Source organism: Cetorhinus maximus, chromosome 9 (genome assembly GCF_964194155.1).
Source record: "Cetorhinus maximus chromosome 9, sCetMax3.hap1.1, whole genome shotgun sequence".
Classification (NCBI taxonomy): Eukaryota; Metazoa; Chordata; class Chondrichthyes; order Lamniformes; family Cetorhinidae; genus Cetorhinus; species Cetorhinus maximus.
Window position 1 is genome coordinate 29,833,747 of NC_135887.1, and position 17,189 is coordinate 29,850,935.

The following is a 17,189-nucleotide window of genomic DNA, read 5'->3' on the forward strand; positions in this document are numbered from 1 at the left end:
TCAGTAAGAGACAGTGGCAAAATGCATACAAAGTTGGCTGAGTTGAGGAAAGAGGGAGTAGTGGTGAACAATTGTACCTTCCTCCAGTCCAAAAAACATAGTGGGGTCCCCAAGATTCAACATTAGGATCAATTTTTCCTAATCAACGTTTGTGATTTAGACCTGGCTGCACAGGGCACAATTTCAAAATTTGCAAGTGACACAAAATTTTGAAGTATTGTAAACTGTATGGAGGATAGCAAGAGTTCAAAGGACATAGACTGGTCAATGGGTGGACAATTGGCAAATGTAATTTAATGTAGAGAAGTATGAAGTGATACAATTTGGTAAGAAGAGTGAAGGAAGGCAATATAAAGGAAACAATCCTAAAAAGGGTGCTAAAGCAGAGGGACCCGTGAGGGTATATATGTAAAAATCATTGAAGGTGGCAGGGCAGGTTGAGAAAGCAGCAAAAAATGCATACATGATCATGGGTTTTATAAATATAGGTATAGAGTACAAAAGCAAAGCAGTTACGATGAAGCTTTATAAAACACAGGTTCAGCCTCGAATGGGCCCAATTCTGAGCACCCAATTTAGAAAGGATGTGAAGGTATTAGAGAGGTGCAGAAAAGATCTGAGAATGATTCCAGGGCTGAGACACTTCAGTTAGGTGGAGACTCTGGAGCTGGGGCTGTTCTCCTTAGAGAGGAGAAGGCTGAAAGGAAATTTGATAGAGGCGGTCAAAATCATTGAGGTGCCAAACTAGTGAAATTGCCACACAGGACTACATTATGTGAAGCAGCAGAAGCAACATGCTATAGGCAAAACTAAGAAATCTTACAATCAATGGATCATATCAAAGACTTGCTACATCCATGTCCAGTCATCAATGATGATGGATAATTTAACTAAAGGGAGGTGGTGCAATCAACATTCCCAGTCTTAATGATGCAGAGCCCAATACATCAGTGCAAAAGACAAGGCTGAAGCATTTACAAGCATCCTCAGCCAGGAGGGCTGAGTGGATGATCCACTTCAGTCTCCCCATCATCACAGATGCCAATCTTCAGCCAATTTGATTCCCTCCATATAATATCAAGCAACGGCTGAGCATACTGGATATAATAAAGACTATGGGCCCCAACAACATCCCAGCTGTAATCCTGAAGACATGTTCCAGAACTAGCCAATTCCCGAGCCGAGCCATTCCAGTATTTACCCAAAAATTGCTTGGTTTTATCGTGCTCGCACAAAGCAGGACAAATCTAATCCAGCCAATTAGTCTATTCTCAATTCTCAGCAAAGTGATGGAAGGTGTTGTCAACAGTGCTACCAAGCGACACTTGGTAACCAATACTGACCAATAATTTGCTCACTGTTGCACAGTTCACGTACCACCAGGGATACTCAGCTCCAGCCATCACTACAGCCCTGGTCCAAATGGACCAAAGAGCTGAATTCCAGAGGTGAGAGTTACCGCCCTTGACATCGTGGCAGCATTTGACCAAGTGTGGCATCAAGGAGCCCTAGTCAAACTGAAGTCAGAATAAGGGTGAAAACTCTCCAATGGCCAGTATCCCTTGTACAAAGAAAAATACATTATGGTTGTTGGGAGGCCAATAGCCAGAACCCCAGGAGATCACAACAGGTGTTTCTCTGGGGAGTATCCTGGGCTTAATTATTTTCAGCTGCTTCATCAACAATCTTCCTTCCATCACAATGTTCAGAAATGGGGATGCTTGCTGATAATTGCAGTGTTCAGCTTGTTCATGGCTAATCTGCATCTTAGTTCCTTTGGTTGATAGCACTTGTTACCCGTATCCAATAAAATGTGTAGGTCTTAGTCTTGAAAATCGCAATTGAGTATAAGAAAAAAGGGTTAAAAGTAAGATGTTTAGGCATGATTGAAATGCCATGACAGACAGCTATAACAAGATGTTACAACTTAAGGAAATGCTATATACTTCTTTTAACATTAATATAGATCACTCCGCTTTCCTTTGTCTGTCTCTCTCTATAAAAATATACAGTTTAGCTCTCCTACTGAGCAATCTTAGATTTGATCCATGATACATGCTAAGTTAGCTGATCTCAGTTAGAGTAGTGGTGGATGTATTATAATTGGTCTCATGCAGGACCAGGGTTCTTATACAGTGACATCTGATGGTTCAATGTAAATGTGTGCACATATGGACATCAGCTTAAAAACATCATCATCCTTGGCTGTTATGTGTCACAGCTGAAAAAGGTGCTTGCTGATTTCACTCCTGAACAGCCCAAAACGAATTTCAAGGTTCTGTCCCTTTGTTCTGGATTTCCTCAGCAGAGGAAATAATTTATCTGTATCTACTCTGTTAAATCCCTTTGTCATTTTAAAAATTCCAATTAGATTACCCTTTAATTTTGTAAACATTTGCTTCTCCAGTATCTTATCTCTCACTATTATGAGGAACAAGGGATGACAGTGGCCAAAGGCAAAAAAGGTCTGAAAATTTGTGACAAGGAATCATGTAGTTAAAGCACTTATGATGTGTAGTGAAGACAACAAACGTTTCTATGTCACTTCAAATGGGTAGAATTATTAGACTTCAAGTGGTTCTATTAACATCAAGACTGTGGACCAATGCATTGGTATAAAGACGGACCTCAGCATTCAATGCAGTTAGTGCACGTAATCCAGGATTAAACCCGTACTAACAAAACATGACCTTCCTAGGTTATGTACATGCGAAGCGAAGCAAAAAAGGACTAGAGTAGAGCTTCACAAATTATTTTCCAATCTGACCCCATTACCTTTTCAAGGGCAATTAGGGAATGACAGCGACACCCACATCCCATGAACAAATACACACACACACACATATATAAAATACATTATATAAATATGAAAATGAGTACTTTGCAAAAAGGATATTATTTCATGTACTCATGTAGGTTTCAGCCAAGCTCTTCATATTTCCTGGTGACAGAAGGCTCAGTGAAGTCCCTCTCCTCACACACCCTTCCCTAACTCAGGAAACCCTCTTCCCAATCCCCTCCCCTCATTCACTCAGCAGCCTTTTTTCCCAAACTCCCACAACCTACTCATTCACTCAGCAACCTGGCCTTTCCAACAGCTGTACAGCAACACAGAGGTGCTTTGGGGCCCACAGGCCTTTATTCAAATGATCACCTAATGTCCTCTTGAATGTCTTGATTGAACCTGTCTCCACCACACTTCCAGGCAGTGTATACCAGGCTTGAACCACTCGCTGTGTGAAAAAGGTTTTTCCTACACTACATTTGCTTCTTTTGCAAATCACTTTAAATCTGTGCCCCCTCATTCTCGATCTTTTTACAAGGGGGGCGACCGTTTCTCCCTATCTACTCTATCCAGCCGCCTCATGATTTAACACCTCTATCAAATCTACTCTTAACCTTCTCCTCTCCAAGGAGAACAGTCCCAACCCCTTCAATCTATCATCATAACTGAAGTTTCTCATCCCTGGAGCTATCCTTGTAAACTTCTTCTGCACTCGCTCCAATGTGTTCACATCTTTCCTATAGTTTGGTGCACAGAACTGTATACAATACTCCAGCTGAGGACCAACTAGTGTCTTATATGAGCTCAGCATAATCTCCCTGCTCTTGTACTCTATGCCCCTACTAATAAAGCCCAGGATACTGTATGCTTTATTAAATGCTCTTTCCATCTGTCCTGCCACTTTCAATGATCTATGCACATATACACCAAGGTCCCGCTGCTCCTCCAGCCCCTTAAAAATTGTACCCCTTATTTTGTATTGTCTATGTTCTCCCTACCAAAATGCATCACCTAACACTTCTCCTCATTGAACTTCACCTGCCACCTATCTGCCTTTTGAAATTCCATGTCCACCACATCAACAGCATTACCCTCATCAACCCTCCATGTTATCTCTTCAAAAAACTCCAGCAAGTTAGTTAAACACAATTTCCCCATTAGAAATCCATGCTGGCTCTTGTTAATCAACCCACATTTTTCCATGTGACTATTAATTCTATCCTGAATAATTGTTTCAAGAAGCTTCCCCTCCACCAAAGTTAAACTGACTAGTCTGTAATTGCTGGGCATATCCTTATAACCTTTTTTGAATAAGGGCGTAATGTTTGCAATTCTCCAGTTCTCTGGTACCTCCCCGGAGTCTAGGGAAGACAAAAGATTATGGCCAGTGCCCCTGCAATTTCCTCTCTTTCTTCCTTCAATATCCTTGGATGCATCTCATTCAGTCTTGGTGCCTTGCCAACTTTAAGTACCGACAGTTTATCCAACACTTCCTCCTTATCAATTTTGAACCCTTCCAGTGTCAGAGTTTCCTCTTCTGTCACCTTGGCCTCAGTAGCATCTGCTTCCTTGGTAAAGAAAGATGCAAAAGTATTCATTTAACACTTCAGCCATGCCCCCTGCCTCCATGTGTATGTCACATTTTTGGTACCTAATCGGCCCTATTCCTTTTACCACCCTCTTGCTATTTGTGCGCCGATAGAAGACTTTGGGATTCTCCTTTATGTTGGCTGCCAGTCTTTTCTCATAACCCCACTTTGTTTTTTCACCTCCTCTCTGAACCTACTGTATTCTTCTTGGATCTGAATTGTATTTTCTACCCGATACCTGTCATAAGCACACTTTTTCTTCTTTATCTTAATTTCTATTTCCTTTTTCATCCAGGGAACTCTGGATTTGTTTGCCCTACCTTTCCCTTTTGAGGAAATACACAATGACTGTACCTGAACCATTTCTTCTTTGAAGGTAGCCCATTGTTCAGCTACAGTTTTTCCTGCCAACCTTTGGTTCCAGTCTATCCAGCCAGCACCATTCTTGCCTTATTGAAGTCGGCTCTCTCCCAGTTATTACTTACTCTGGATTGCACATTGTTCTTTCCTACTGTCATCCTAAACCTTACAATACTATGATCACTGTCTCCTAAATGTTCCCCCACTGACACTTGATCTACTCAGCCCACCTCATTTCCAAGAACCAGGTCCAACAGTGCCTTCTTTCTTGTTGGACTGGACACATACTGCTGTTCACATATGCTGGACACATATTGCGTTCAGGCTTCGTGCATCTCCTGAAAGCATGAGATAGCAGTTAAGCATACCAACAACTACAGAAAGACTGAAGTCGGAAGATCATTCCAAGGGCGGAATTCCATGCTTGAAAATCAGAAATCCACCAGATGGCAGAAATTTTCCATTCTTGGAACACTACAGAAATACAAGGGCCCTGGCTTTTGTGTTCTGAAAAAGTCAGGAACAGGTGTGTGTTGAACAAAAATACGAGTCTGCGGGGCCAAAATTTTGAATTTCCCATTGGAAATGTAGGCTACACAAACTTCCCATAGCTGCGAAGAGGTTCAGGTCAAGTTCGGAATGTAACCCCACACACATTCTCTGATGTTGGAGTCACTATCTACAGCTCGAGGGGAAGTTTGTAATTCCTGTCCCACTTTATTTTCATTGTGCTGGGCAGGTTTTTCAAGGCTTCTGAAAACCTGGTTTGTTGACAGTTCGCGAATCTTGTGGAAAGCCTACTCAGGAGTTGTGAACATTCTGAGAGGTGTTAAATGGTTTGACAGCTTCAATTGTCCTTATGAGATGCTGTATTGTAAGTTAGATGTGTTTTTACTGCAATGATTGACCATAGGGCTCTGTCCTGCATAGGTAACTTAACCATCACATTGATCAGCATTATGCAAGTGTTGAGATGCATCAGAGTACTTCTCCCATTGCTGACTTCAAAATTCTCTGTGCTACAAAAATGAGTAGTTAGTGTACCATATCTTCACCAGAAATATCTTGGGAAACCTTTGTATTCCTATGACCATGCACTCTCCCTCAAGTTTCTACAATAAAGGATATATCTGCGCAATGAAATTAATAGTTTCATCTATCTGGTAAATAAAATGAATCCAGTGAAAACTCAACCCAGCTGATTATAACCTGCTTCACTTAACAGACATCATCAACTACTTAATAGTATTAAAAAACCCACATTCCTTGACCTCTAGCCTATACTTAGTAGCTAGTGCTATTGACAACATGCATTGTAAATTGTTCAGACAATTCTGGAAATGTAAATTCAGTAATTATAAACGTTAATATATAATTAATGGTTAAAAAATAAGCATTCCATCTAAGTAAAGAAGAACCTAGCTGTATTTCAGTTATTAATATACAGGTTAGGGAGATGGGGCGTGAGCTATTTCTGTTTACCTGCAGCAGTAGCAGTAGCAGTAACAGTAGTTGTTGTTGGCTTTTTCACCTCTGGGGTTTTCTCTTCTAAGGAAGTTTGTGACCTTGCTGCTTTAAAAAAGGAAATACATCACTGAAGTCATATAAAAAAATGAACAGCATTTGTACTGACAATGCCTCAGTGATCCTATGCTCAACTGGAACTATTCCAAGGAATCCAAATCTTTGTCAATTAAAAAGCACATTAAGACCAATGGATTGATCAAAAGTACTTTTCTTGTCATAGTAATACTTATGAAGTGTTACAGCTTTCTGTCCAGCAGCACTGGCAACCATGAATCGAATCCTCATTCAATCTAATGGAAACACTAGAAACTCAGTGCTCTTCAACATACCTGAGAAGGTAACCTCGAGGTCTGGAGTGAAAGTGATACTGCACGGTTATTTGTCCCACAGGCCACTGGAAATCCCCAAATGAATGTGCTATTCAGAAAAGCTTCAACAAACCCTTTTGCCAAGACAAAATAAACTCCAAGCCACATTACCCCAAGCTAACGGGGAGTATTGATGGTATTCATGCCAAATTCCTGAAAGTTACTCTGGGTGAGGGGGAAAAAAATATCAATGGTCTTGGAGATCACAGCCAAGAACCACTAACTCACTTTAGAGCTACTTTTCAGAGAGGGGGCAGACCCCTATTTGAGGCACGCTAACTGGGTTACAGCAATTGTGGTTTCTCTACAATAAAAGTGTTGCTATGGCAAAAAAATAATTAAGGAATGACACTGATACCAGTGACCAGTAAGGTGGCTCCAGTTTTTCATCCTTTCAAAGCTTTGGAAGCCTGCAAAGTAATCTGAATGCAATAGGCTGGTCCAAGATCCATGCAATGGTAGATGGAAAGCTCACAGCCTCTCTATAAAAACAAAGGAAGCCCATTTTATTCAGTACCTTCAGTGATTTTGGATGAATCATAGATGTTCTGCTCAGGAAATTTCTGAAAGGGCTGTGGTGCTTTATATCTATTGAAGATAGGCTTTTGGTGGACTTATCTGGACTTCCAGGTACTCTTCTCACTACATTAAATAATGGTCTAATTAATTATGGTAATAAGTATCCCCAGTCCAGTACTATAGCTTATCACCAATGCTGAAGGTACTAACTGGACGCCACACCCATCCCAATTCTAGCTTCAAATTGACATCTGGTGGACTGCAATTTTAAACAGACCACAATTCTTCTGAATGGAGGAAAAGGGATGAAGGACTCTCTTTCTCAACCTTAAATTAACATTCCAACGCAGGTTAAACTTTTGTGATATGAAATAGGTGGTCTTATTCATACTTCATAACTTTTAGGCATGCAATGCAAGAATTTCACCCAGCTCATTTAAAGGATCCAGAATCAAGCTCTTTTATGGATATATGGCAAAAAAGGAAAAACTTGCAGGAAAGTTTCCAGCCCACAATGACTTGAGTGAGCACCCTGGAGGTGGCAAGTCAGCCTTATGATAGCCATGTCTCTTTACCAAAGCTCTTCATGAGGACCTGAATAATGCAGTGGGTGATGAATGAATCTGCTACATGGCATTCGATTTGGATATCAGAAAATTGACAAGATATCAAGTACATCATAAGCTGTCTGCTGAATCCCGAATGCCCTTCTACAATGTTGAAAAAGATGATTATTGTTGTAATGTTCTGCACGAAATATCCTTAGGCTTACAGCTGCAAGAAGGTATTACCTTGGAAGCTAGGTTGTAGATAACACACACATGCAGGATTTGACCTACATGATTGGGTTGCAGAAGAAAGCAGCTGCTGGTGAGACTCCACAGCTTCAATGACAGAACCATAATTCAATAGATATCTTCCTACCCTGTAATCAACAGGGTGGTGGTAATGTAATCACACATTTTATCAAATTTGTGAGGGTGCACATGGGGATAACTCAAAGTTGAGATAGCTCCAAGATGGCACACTAGGTGATGGAAAATTGGAACTAAGCTATCTGCACTACAGCACTCCATAGCACTAATTGCAGATACCAGAGGCATGCAATTATATAACATACTCTAGAGCACAGCTGACCAGTCAGCCTGGCTTATTCCTTGTACCTGGCAAATTAGAAAAATCACTGGGATTGGGATGTTTCTCATCCAGCTCTAGATAATCCTGGAATCAAATGACTTAACAGGTGGGATAGTACTTGGTAGACATGCAGCAAGAATCTTACTAAAGCTTTGTTCCAATAAGCCACATGGTATTAGCTGGTGAAACACCAGCTTGTACTGCCCCAAATCTTGACTCTTGATGATCTGCATATATACTTGAATAAGGGCAGAAAATGTCGCAAATATACAGAATATCAGAAGCAAAAACGGAAAGATAGCTAGCATTTTAGCAAGGGGGGGGCGTGGGGCGAAGAGAAGATCAGTGAGGCATTGAAAAGAAATTTAAAAGAACAAGGAGTGTGAAAACAGTTAAGAGGGTGAAAATTCATGACAGATGCAGACACAACATTATAAGTAAAGAAAATTGGGGAAATTGTGGGGAAAAGGGACAGGAGGGATTTCTGAAAAAGGAAAGAATCCAATGAACGCAGGTCTTAGAACACATGAATCTTCCAATCTTCCAGAGACAAAAGAAAATAGTTCAGCACCATGGACCAAAGAACAATTTTCCACACTCAGCATTGTTTTATTTATGAAGCAGGGTTTACATCTGAAACAAGTCATTCCAACTCATTTTCTGATGTAAGGAAAGTGGAGGACATAGCAAAAGTCTCTGCACATAGATGAGTGGGATGTGTCCCTTGCACAGGGAAATCCTACCAGTTTGGATTTCTCAGCAACTTAGCTTGAAGATTGAAGCAAGGTTTTCTGCACATTTTAAGGCATGCAGTTGACCAAAAAGAAAATTCCACCTCAAAACTACTGTATTTTCTAAAGCAGAATTGGGATACTAGGGCAGCATCTACAGAAAACCACCTCAGCAGAAATAATGTGTTGTTTTTCCTGGCTTTTAAAAAAATCTCTTCAGTCCCAATTTGGACTCTGCTTTTAATCTTCTACTTGGGCCCGAAATTCCTGAAGCCCTACTCCATCACAAACATGCAGGCCAGGATTTCTGCCTGCCAATATCTCCCAAACCTCAGTCAGGGTCATTTTCACAGAGAGGACAGAGTATGTCGCTTGCAACATTCCTTAGGTGTCTGCTTACAGGCAGCCAGGATTTTAAAGCAAAACAGGAATCAGGCTGAGATAGCCAAATATTTCCAATTTTATTCTTAAAAGAAATGATCCAATATAGCTCTCTGTCCCACATCCTCTAGGGTGTTATCCTGACATGCAAATATCCCTACAACAAAAACTCTGGAAAAACACTGCAGATTTCTGTTAAATGATGTCATGTTTTTCGGACACCAACAGAGGACACCCATACATACACAAAAGCAAGCAGCATCTGCCCTTTAATATTTTGTCATGAAGAAAAGGGGCAGAGCCCTGGTCGAACTGGGCTGTAATAACAATTTCAGCCCACTGCTCATCTTACACACAGAAGAGCTTGCCTAGGACCAGGAATTCAGACTGTTTTCAGCCAAAAATAAGTGAAATGATGGATGCCATTTTTACAGCTTTAATTAAAAGGGATAAGCGTAATCTTCTGCCTCCAAATTCAGGTGATTTTCTCCATAGCAAGCAATTCAGCATAGTACAGCAGAAAGCCAAAAGCAGAATGTTGAGTGTGCCTTGCACATCATTTTAATTCTTTTTAAACAAGGTCGTATTTGTTCTTGGGGTCACCATGTCAGGTGGGCACATCTGTAGCAATCAAATCTACTTTGAAAGATGATATTTTGTGTACTCAGGAAAGTCAATTAAATGAGCATTTGTATGCTTAGGTGAGGGGGTGAAAATCTATACATTTAAATAGGTTGTGCTTGAATCTAATGTGCCTTTAACCAGAATATTTAACATTGTATAGCAAAAGGATCATCATTCTGAATAAAGTACTGATTTAACAAACATGCATTAAAAAGGACTAAATTTGAGTGCAAATTGGTTTAACCAGTTGGTATGGTACAATAATTTCCTCAGAAGATTTTTTAACACTATATTAGCTCATAAATTAAATATTGGAAGCTAATTCTCAGTTATTAATAGCAAACTTTAAATCAACTAGTGATAGGCTGCATTAAAAAAAACTAAAATAGTCACTGATCAACAAGCATCAGTTCTGTATGCTTTAGTTATATTTCACAACACAAGTCAATTTTGATTTGCTGTTTCAACAGATGGAGTTTGATGTTTAAAAAAATGTTCTTGTGGCTTGGCTTCATATGATTACTGTGTGGTATCTCCCATCTACCAGTGGTATTATCCTCTATGTGTAACTCCAAGTAATATTGTAGTACTCACTCTGGGGACGTTTGGAAGCTTCCTGTAATGCAGTCTGAAACAAATCCGGTCTGTTGAGAAAATAAGTCAAAAGCTTTACTTTTAAAGTAAAATAGTAGAGTGTAATTTCAGCCAAGAATTTGTCTCAAGAATTGTCAATTGTTATGTACTATGAGGTAGCATAACTTAGCATGAAGACTAGAACATAGAATCTGAAGCATGACAGCTACAAAAAAACATTAAATCTGCTCCATCCAGAGCTCTTGTGTGTTTATTCCATCATGCATCCCTCCCTACCTACCAATCATAGACAGGTTCTTGCCCCTGCCTGCCCATAAAAATGTCAAATCATGCTATTAATATTTCTAAAGCCCTCAAATCCTCTTTTCAGACATTAATTTTTTTTTAAAGCAACCAATTATCTCAAATAAACCTCCCATTAAATCATTTATCCCAAAATAAACTATTTTTTCTATTATACATGATCATGTCTGCAATGTCCTCCAGTCCCACGTTCTTTGCCCAAGTTAGATGATCTGCTTACTTTTGCATCATTTTAAATACCTATGCCACATAAATATCCCTTAGTCTTTTTTCCAGAAAAAAAATGTGTTCCTTAATAACTCTGTCTCTTAAGATCTATAATCAGCCTGTCACTCTTCAGCTATACTCCTGAATTGTTTCCCTAAGCCACCAAATTGTACCATGTAGGTATAACCTGTTCCAATTTGTAATCCTCGGCTTTCCACACAAAAATCCACCTGCTACATAACTGGTTCAAGCCTCTAGAAGATAATCAAACTCCTTTCATTTCTGCCCCACATCACTTCATGTTATCAGCAAATTTCATGCTACAATACCATTCAGAAACAGGAGAAAAACTATCAGCAAGAGCAAAATATCAATATAGATTATGAGTGGAAAAAAGGGCCTAATGACGATGAGAAGCAGCAGTGAGGAACATGGCCTGACCAAAATGGTACCTTGTGTCATTACTGAATCTTTTTGGCCTTAGGATCAATACAATTGAGCTACAATACTGAACCATATGTTTCTCAGTCAAATTAAACAGTTCTTTTTCCAACAAATTTCAGGGTGCCTCCACATATGTACAGACATATCGGTATTGCATCATCATACACTCTGACACCTCGGAGCTTAAGAGACCACTCAAGCAGTTTCAATGTATTAACACAACACACTATCTGCACTGCCAATACTCGAGCTGTTAAACTAAGAGCATCATCAAGCCATTGTTTGGCAGTAACCTGATTATTTTCCATCAGGAAACAAATAGGTCTCTTACATTTGGCTGTTGTATTTATAATATTGCTCTTCTAATATATTACGTCAATCTAATCCACATAAATCTACATTATGAAGTATACTTCATTTCGATTCATCCTGGACAACAGTAAAAGCATACTTACTTTTTAATTATAAATTTGATCTTGGCTTTTGCTCGGAGAATCTTTTCCAATCTAGGAATTCCAAAGGTTGACGGCCTCCTGAAAGGCACACCATCAGGCAAGCCTTCAATGTAGAAATCATCCGGGTGTGATTCGAACAATGCATAAGGTACTCTCACTGGCTCTGAAGTGCCTAATGCTTCACCTGCAACAAATGATTAAGCTTATAAAATGACGCCTAAAATTCTTTGAATGCAAGATGGAAGAAGCTTAATAATTAAACCATGAAGTGATAAATAACCACCATCAAAACTGATAGAGGTTGTTGTGGACCATGATAAAGGTTATGGGAATACTGATTAAAGTTACAAAATAGCTGTTGGGCACTGCTGTGGCCTGCAGACAGGGTTATCTGACACACATTAACTAAAATGCTGGGGTACCTCAGTAATTGAAACATTTCAGCAGTTCCTTCGTTCACTTGTTGCAGAGGTCCTATCAATCAAAGGGTATCTGCAGTCGTGATTGCAGTTCCTTTGGGAAGCCTGACACAAAGTCACACATTGTGGCACAACTACATTCACCAGGTCCAGGACGTCAACTTCAGTCTGTTGTTTTAGAGAATAAATCTAAAGAAGATCACTTATCAATAGTGACAATGCTCTTCAATCAAATGTTGTGAGCTCACTGTTAAGTGACATCAGCCAAGTGAATCTGATATCAGGGTATGTAGATACAAATACTCATGTAAAGATCTAGATAAGTATTTGAACCAACTAGATTCATGGTCTAGAGTAACTAACCAGATTAAATTTTTGGGTAGAAAACTTACCATATCTGGACAACATATTATACTACAGCCATGTGAGTAGCTTGCTTAATAGAGTTTCAGCCCAAATGCAGTGGATCTGATGCATGTGGTCCATCCTGGCTGAAAATGGGGAAGTGCTGCCCCCAAAGCAAAAACTACGTTTATGTGCTGGAACATCCTGGCACTAAGCATACTTTGTGACACAGCAACAAAAAAAAAACTGAAATAGTTTATGTACACTGGAACAAAAGCCAAGAACGACAGATGTTTGATCTAAACCCAAAACCTGATTCCTTTCAAACATCTAAGAAGTGAACCAATCAGGGTTGGCCACCAGCAAGGTGGGTAGGCATAAGGGCAGCAAGATTTGAAGAAAAAGCAGAAATCAAAATATTGCTGGCATCACACCCTTTGGGAAAGGGTAGAATAGTGGTAATGTTACTAGACATATAACCCAGAGGATCAGAGACATGAGTTAAATCCCATTAATAAATGTGAAATAAAATGCTATTTCATGATTAATAATGTGACTCTAGACACCAGAAACGTGGTTGGCTCTTAACTGTCCTCTGAATTAACCTAGCAAGCCACTCAGTTCAAAGGCAATTGGAGCTGAGCAACAAATGCTGCCCTTATAAACGACAATCATATCTGACGAACAAATAAAAAAAGGTTTGGGGTTGGGCAAAGGAAGAATTAGAAATCCAAAGAGAATAGTCAAGGCAAACAACAGTGTAGCAATGTGGGTAAGGAAAGCAAAGTGGGACAAGAAAGGACAGAGTCCAATGGTAACAGTGCATCAACGAGTAAAGTCCATGCAGGGAACAGTAGGAAAAAAATTAAAGGCTCTCTACCTAAATGTGCGAAGCATCCACAACATGATACACAAACTAGTGGAACAAATAGAAATAAATGGCTTAGAGGCATAAAGGTGACCAAGTTTTAGAAATAAACATGCCAGAGTACACCACATTTCAAAAAGACAGGCAGAATGGAAAAGGAGAAGTTAGGTTGACAATTAAGGATGACCCAAGGACATTAGTAAGGGAAAAAAGCTTGGTTCAGAAGATCAGGAAGTAGAATCAGTATGTTAGGAATGGCAAGGGTCAGAAAATGTTGATGGGAGTAGTACATAAGACCCCTAGCAGAACATAGGAAATAGTATTAGATCATTCGTCCCCTCGAGCCTGCTCCGCTATTCAGCTAGATCATGGCTGATCATAACCTCAACACCATTTTCCCACACTATCCCCATAATCCTCGAGACCTTTAATATCTAGAAACCTAACAACCTCTGTTTTGAATATACACAATGACCAAGCTTCCACAGCCATTGGGGTGGTGAATCTTTGAAATTCTTTGCCCCAGAGTGAAGAAATTCCTCATCTCAGTCCTAAATGGCCTACTTCTTATTCTGAAACTGCGTCCCCTGGTTCTAGGCCGCCCACCATCCCTCCCCCAGCCAGGGGAAATATCTTCCTGCATCTACCCTGTCGAGCCCTATAGGAATTTTGTATGCTTCGATGAAATTGCCTCTCATTCTTCTAAACGCTAGAGAATAGTTATACCATTGAACAAAGCATTAAACAAGAAGTTACTGGAGCATGTAGCAGAGGTGATGTAATAATCGTGGTGACTTTAATCTTCATATAGGCTAGACCAATCAAACTGGCAAAGGTGTTCTGCAAGAGGAGTCTGTAGGATGCTTTTGTGACAATACATTGTGAACCCAAATAGGGATAAGGCTAATTTAGATCTAGTATTGTGTAATGAGGCAGGGTTAATTAGTAAAAGGACCTCGGGAAATAGTCATCATAAAACAATTAAATTCCATGTTAAGTTTGAAAGTGACATACTCCAATCACAAACACGAATCTTAAACTCACAAGCCAACTATATAGGTATATGAGGAGAACTGGCTAAGATTGGGTAAATAGACTGAAAGGTATGGTGGTAAATAAACAATGGGAAACATTTAAAGAAACAATTCAAAAAATGTTCAACAAAAATATATTCCATTGAATAACAAAACCTCAGTAAGAAAGATATATACGATAGCTTGCCAAGGAGTTTAAGAATTGTATTAGATTAAAAGAGGCTTGCAAAGAATAGCAGTTAAGTCTAGGGATTGGGAGTGCTTTAGAAACCAAAGGGCAAACAAGAAATTGATAAAAAGGGAAAAACTGGAAGGAGAGAAAAACCAGTCAACAATGTAAGAGCTTTTACAAGTATATAAAAAGGAAAAGAGTGGCTAAAGTAAACATTGGTCTCTTAGATGCAGAAACAGGAGAAGTGATCATGGACAATGAAGAAATAGCAGAGACATTGAACAAACATTTTGTGTCCATCTTCATGATAGAAGACCATGTTACATACTATAAATAGAGGGTAGCTTAGAGGCTAAAAAAGGCTAAAGATGAAATTAATTAATTGTCAATAGAGAAAAAGTATAGGAGAAATTTGAGGGACTAAAATCTGACAAATCCCCAGTATCTGATGGCCTACATCCTAGGGTTCTAAAAGAGACAGTTGCAGAGATGGTGGATGCACTGGTTGTGGTTTTCCAAAATTCTCTAGATTCTGGAGTGGTCCCAGTAGATTGGACACTGCTATTCAAGAAAGGAGGAAGAGGGAAAACAGGGAACTACAGGGTAATTAGCCTGACCTCAATCATTAGGGAAGTGCTGGAATCTATTATTAAGGGCATCTTAACAATGCATTAAAAAATCATAGTATGGTCAGACAAAATAACACTGTTTGCCAGAAGGTAAATCATGTTTTACAGATTTATTAGTTTTTTGAGGATGTAACTAGTAGGGTGGGTAAAGGTGAACCAGTAGATGCAGTATACTTGGATTTTTAAGAGGCATTCAATTAGGTGCCATACAAAAGATTAACATGCGAGATAAGGGCTCATGAAGTGGGGGATAATATATTAGCATGGGCAGAGGCTTGGTTAACAGAGAGGAAACAATGAATAGAGATAAACAGGGCATTTTTAAGTTGAAAGGCTGACTAGTAGAGTGCCACAAGGATCAGTGCTGGGGCCTCAACTATTTACAATCCACATCAATTACTTAGAAAACGAGGCAGAGAGTAATGTAGTTAAGTTTTCCCATCAATGCAAAGCTAGATGGGAATGTATACTGTGAGGAGGACACAAAGAGATATAGACAGGTTGAGTGAGTCGGTGGTAGATGAAGCATAATGTGGAGAAACAGTGAGGTTATTCACTTTGGTCATAGGAATGGAAAAGCAGAATATTTTTAAAAGGTGTTTAACTTGTACATGTTGTTCAGAGGGATTGGGTGTGTTTGTACAAGGAACACAAAGTGAGCATGCAGTTACAGCAAGCAATTAACGCAGCAAATGGCATGATGGTCTTTATTGCAAGGGGATTGGAGTACAAGAATAAAGTCTTGCTACAATTGTATAGGGCTTTGGTGGGACTACACCTGGAATACTATATGTAATTTTGACCTCCGTAGACAGGATTTCACGCCCTGCAACTCGGTTAGTCTACAGGGAATGCATCCCTACTGATCTCTGCTGCCCCGCAGCCAATTAATGCTCTGAGGCATGCTTACTGGCCGGAGGCAGAACTTCCACCCCTCACTCGGGAGGAAGTCCTGCCTCAAAGAGCTTCCAGCCAATCAGATTGGTCTGCAGCTCTGTAGTCCCACCAGGTGAATTGCTGGAACCCCAAGGAAAGGTAGGTGCGCAGTCTTTTTGGAAGGCCTGGGGGTAGTGGTCAGGATGTCAGGCCATCCAGGAAGGGAGCACCCAGGGTGATGCCCGATCTGGAAATGGGACCAGTGATGAAGGCGCCCATCCCCTTTCCCTCCCAAGGCTTGAGCAGGTTGATCTGGTTTCCCCCATTGCTGAATTCCTCCAGCCAGCCAAAGTTGTGGTGGGTCAGGGAGTGGTCCTTAAGGTCTTCAGCTGGAGCAAGGGCAGTGGGCCGCCCTAGGCCTCACCTGCTCCACATAAAATTGCAGACAGGTTTGGGATGGCTGGGAAGGCTTGCAAACCTGCAGGCAGGGGCCATAAAACTCTTCCCTATATTTAAGGAAGGACATACTTACAATTAAGGCAGTATAGCAAAGGTTCACAAGGTTGGTCCCTCGGATGACAGGGTTGTCCTATGGTGAGATGCTGGGTATATTGGGTCTATATTCTCCTAAATTTAGAAGAATGGGAGGTGATCTCATTGGAACGTAGGAGAATCTGGGTAGACACAGAGGTTGTTTCCATTGGCCTGGGAATCTAGTACACGGAGGCACAGTGTCAGGTAAGGAGGCGATCATTTAGGACTGAGGTAAGAATAAATTACTTCACTTAAAAGGCTTATGAATCTTTGGAACTGTCTACCCCA

The 17,189-nt window shown here is 40.2% G+C and overlaps 1 protein-coding gene across 13 annotated transcripts in view; it reads right to left on the reverse strand.

Annotated features, from left to right (window-relative positions):
- Nucleotides 1-17,189, reverse strand: part of LOC144684536 (general transcription factor II-I-like) — a 188,307-nt gene that overhangs the window by 8,969 nt on the left and 162,149 nt on the right. For all 13 annotated transcript variants that reach the window (XM_078548414.1, XM_078548416.1, XM_078548412.1 and 10 more), the window contains 3 exons: nucleotides 12,025-12,208; nucleotides 10,616-10,665; nucleotides 6,217-6,303 (listed from right to left, as the gene is read on the reverse strand). In XM_078548414.1, coding sequence (XP_078404540.1) covers nucleotides 6,217-6,303; nucleotides 10,616-10,665; nucleotides 12,025-12,208 — 321 coding nt within the window. The remainder of the gene's footprint in view (nucleotides 1-6,216; nucleotides 6,304-10,615; nucleotides 10,666-12,024; nucleotides 12,209-17,189) is intronic.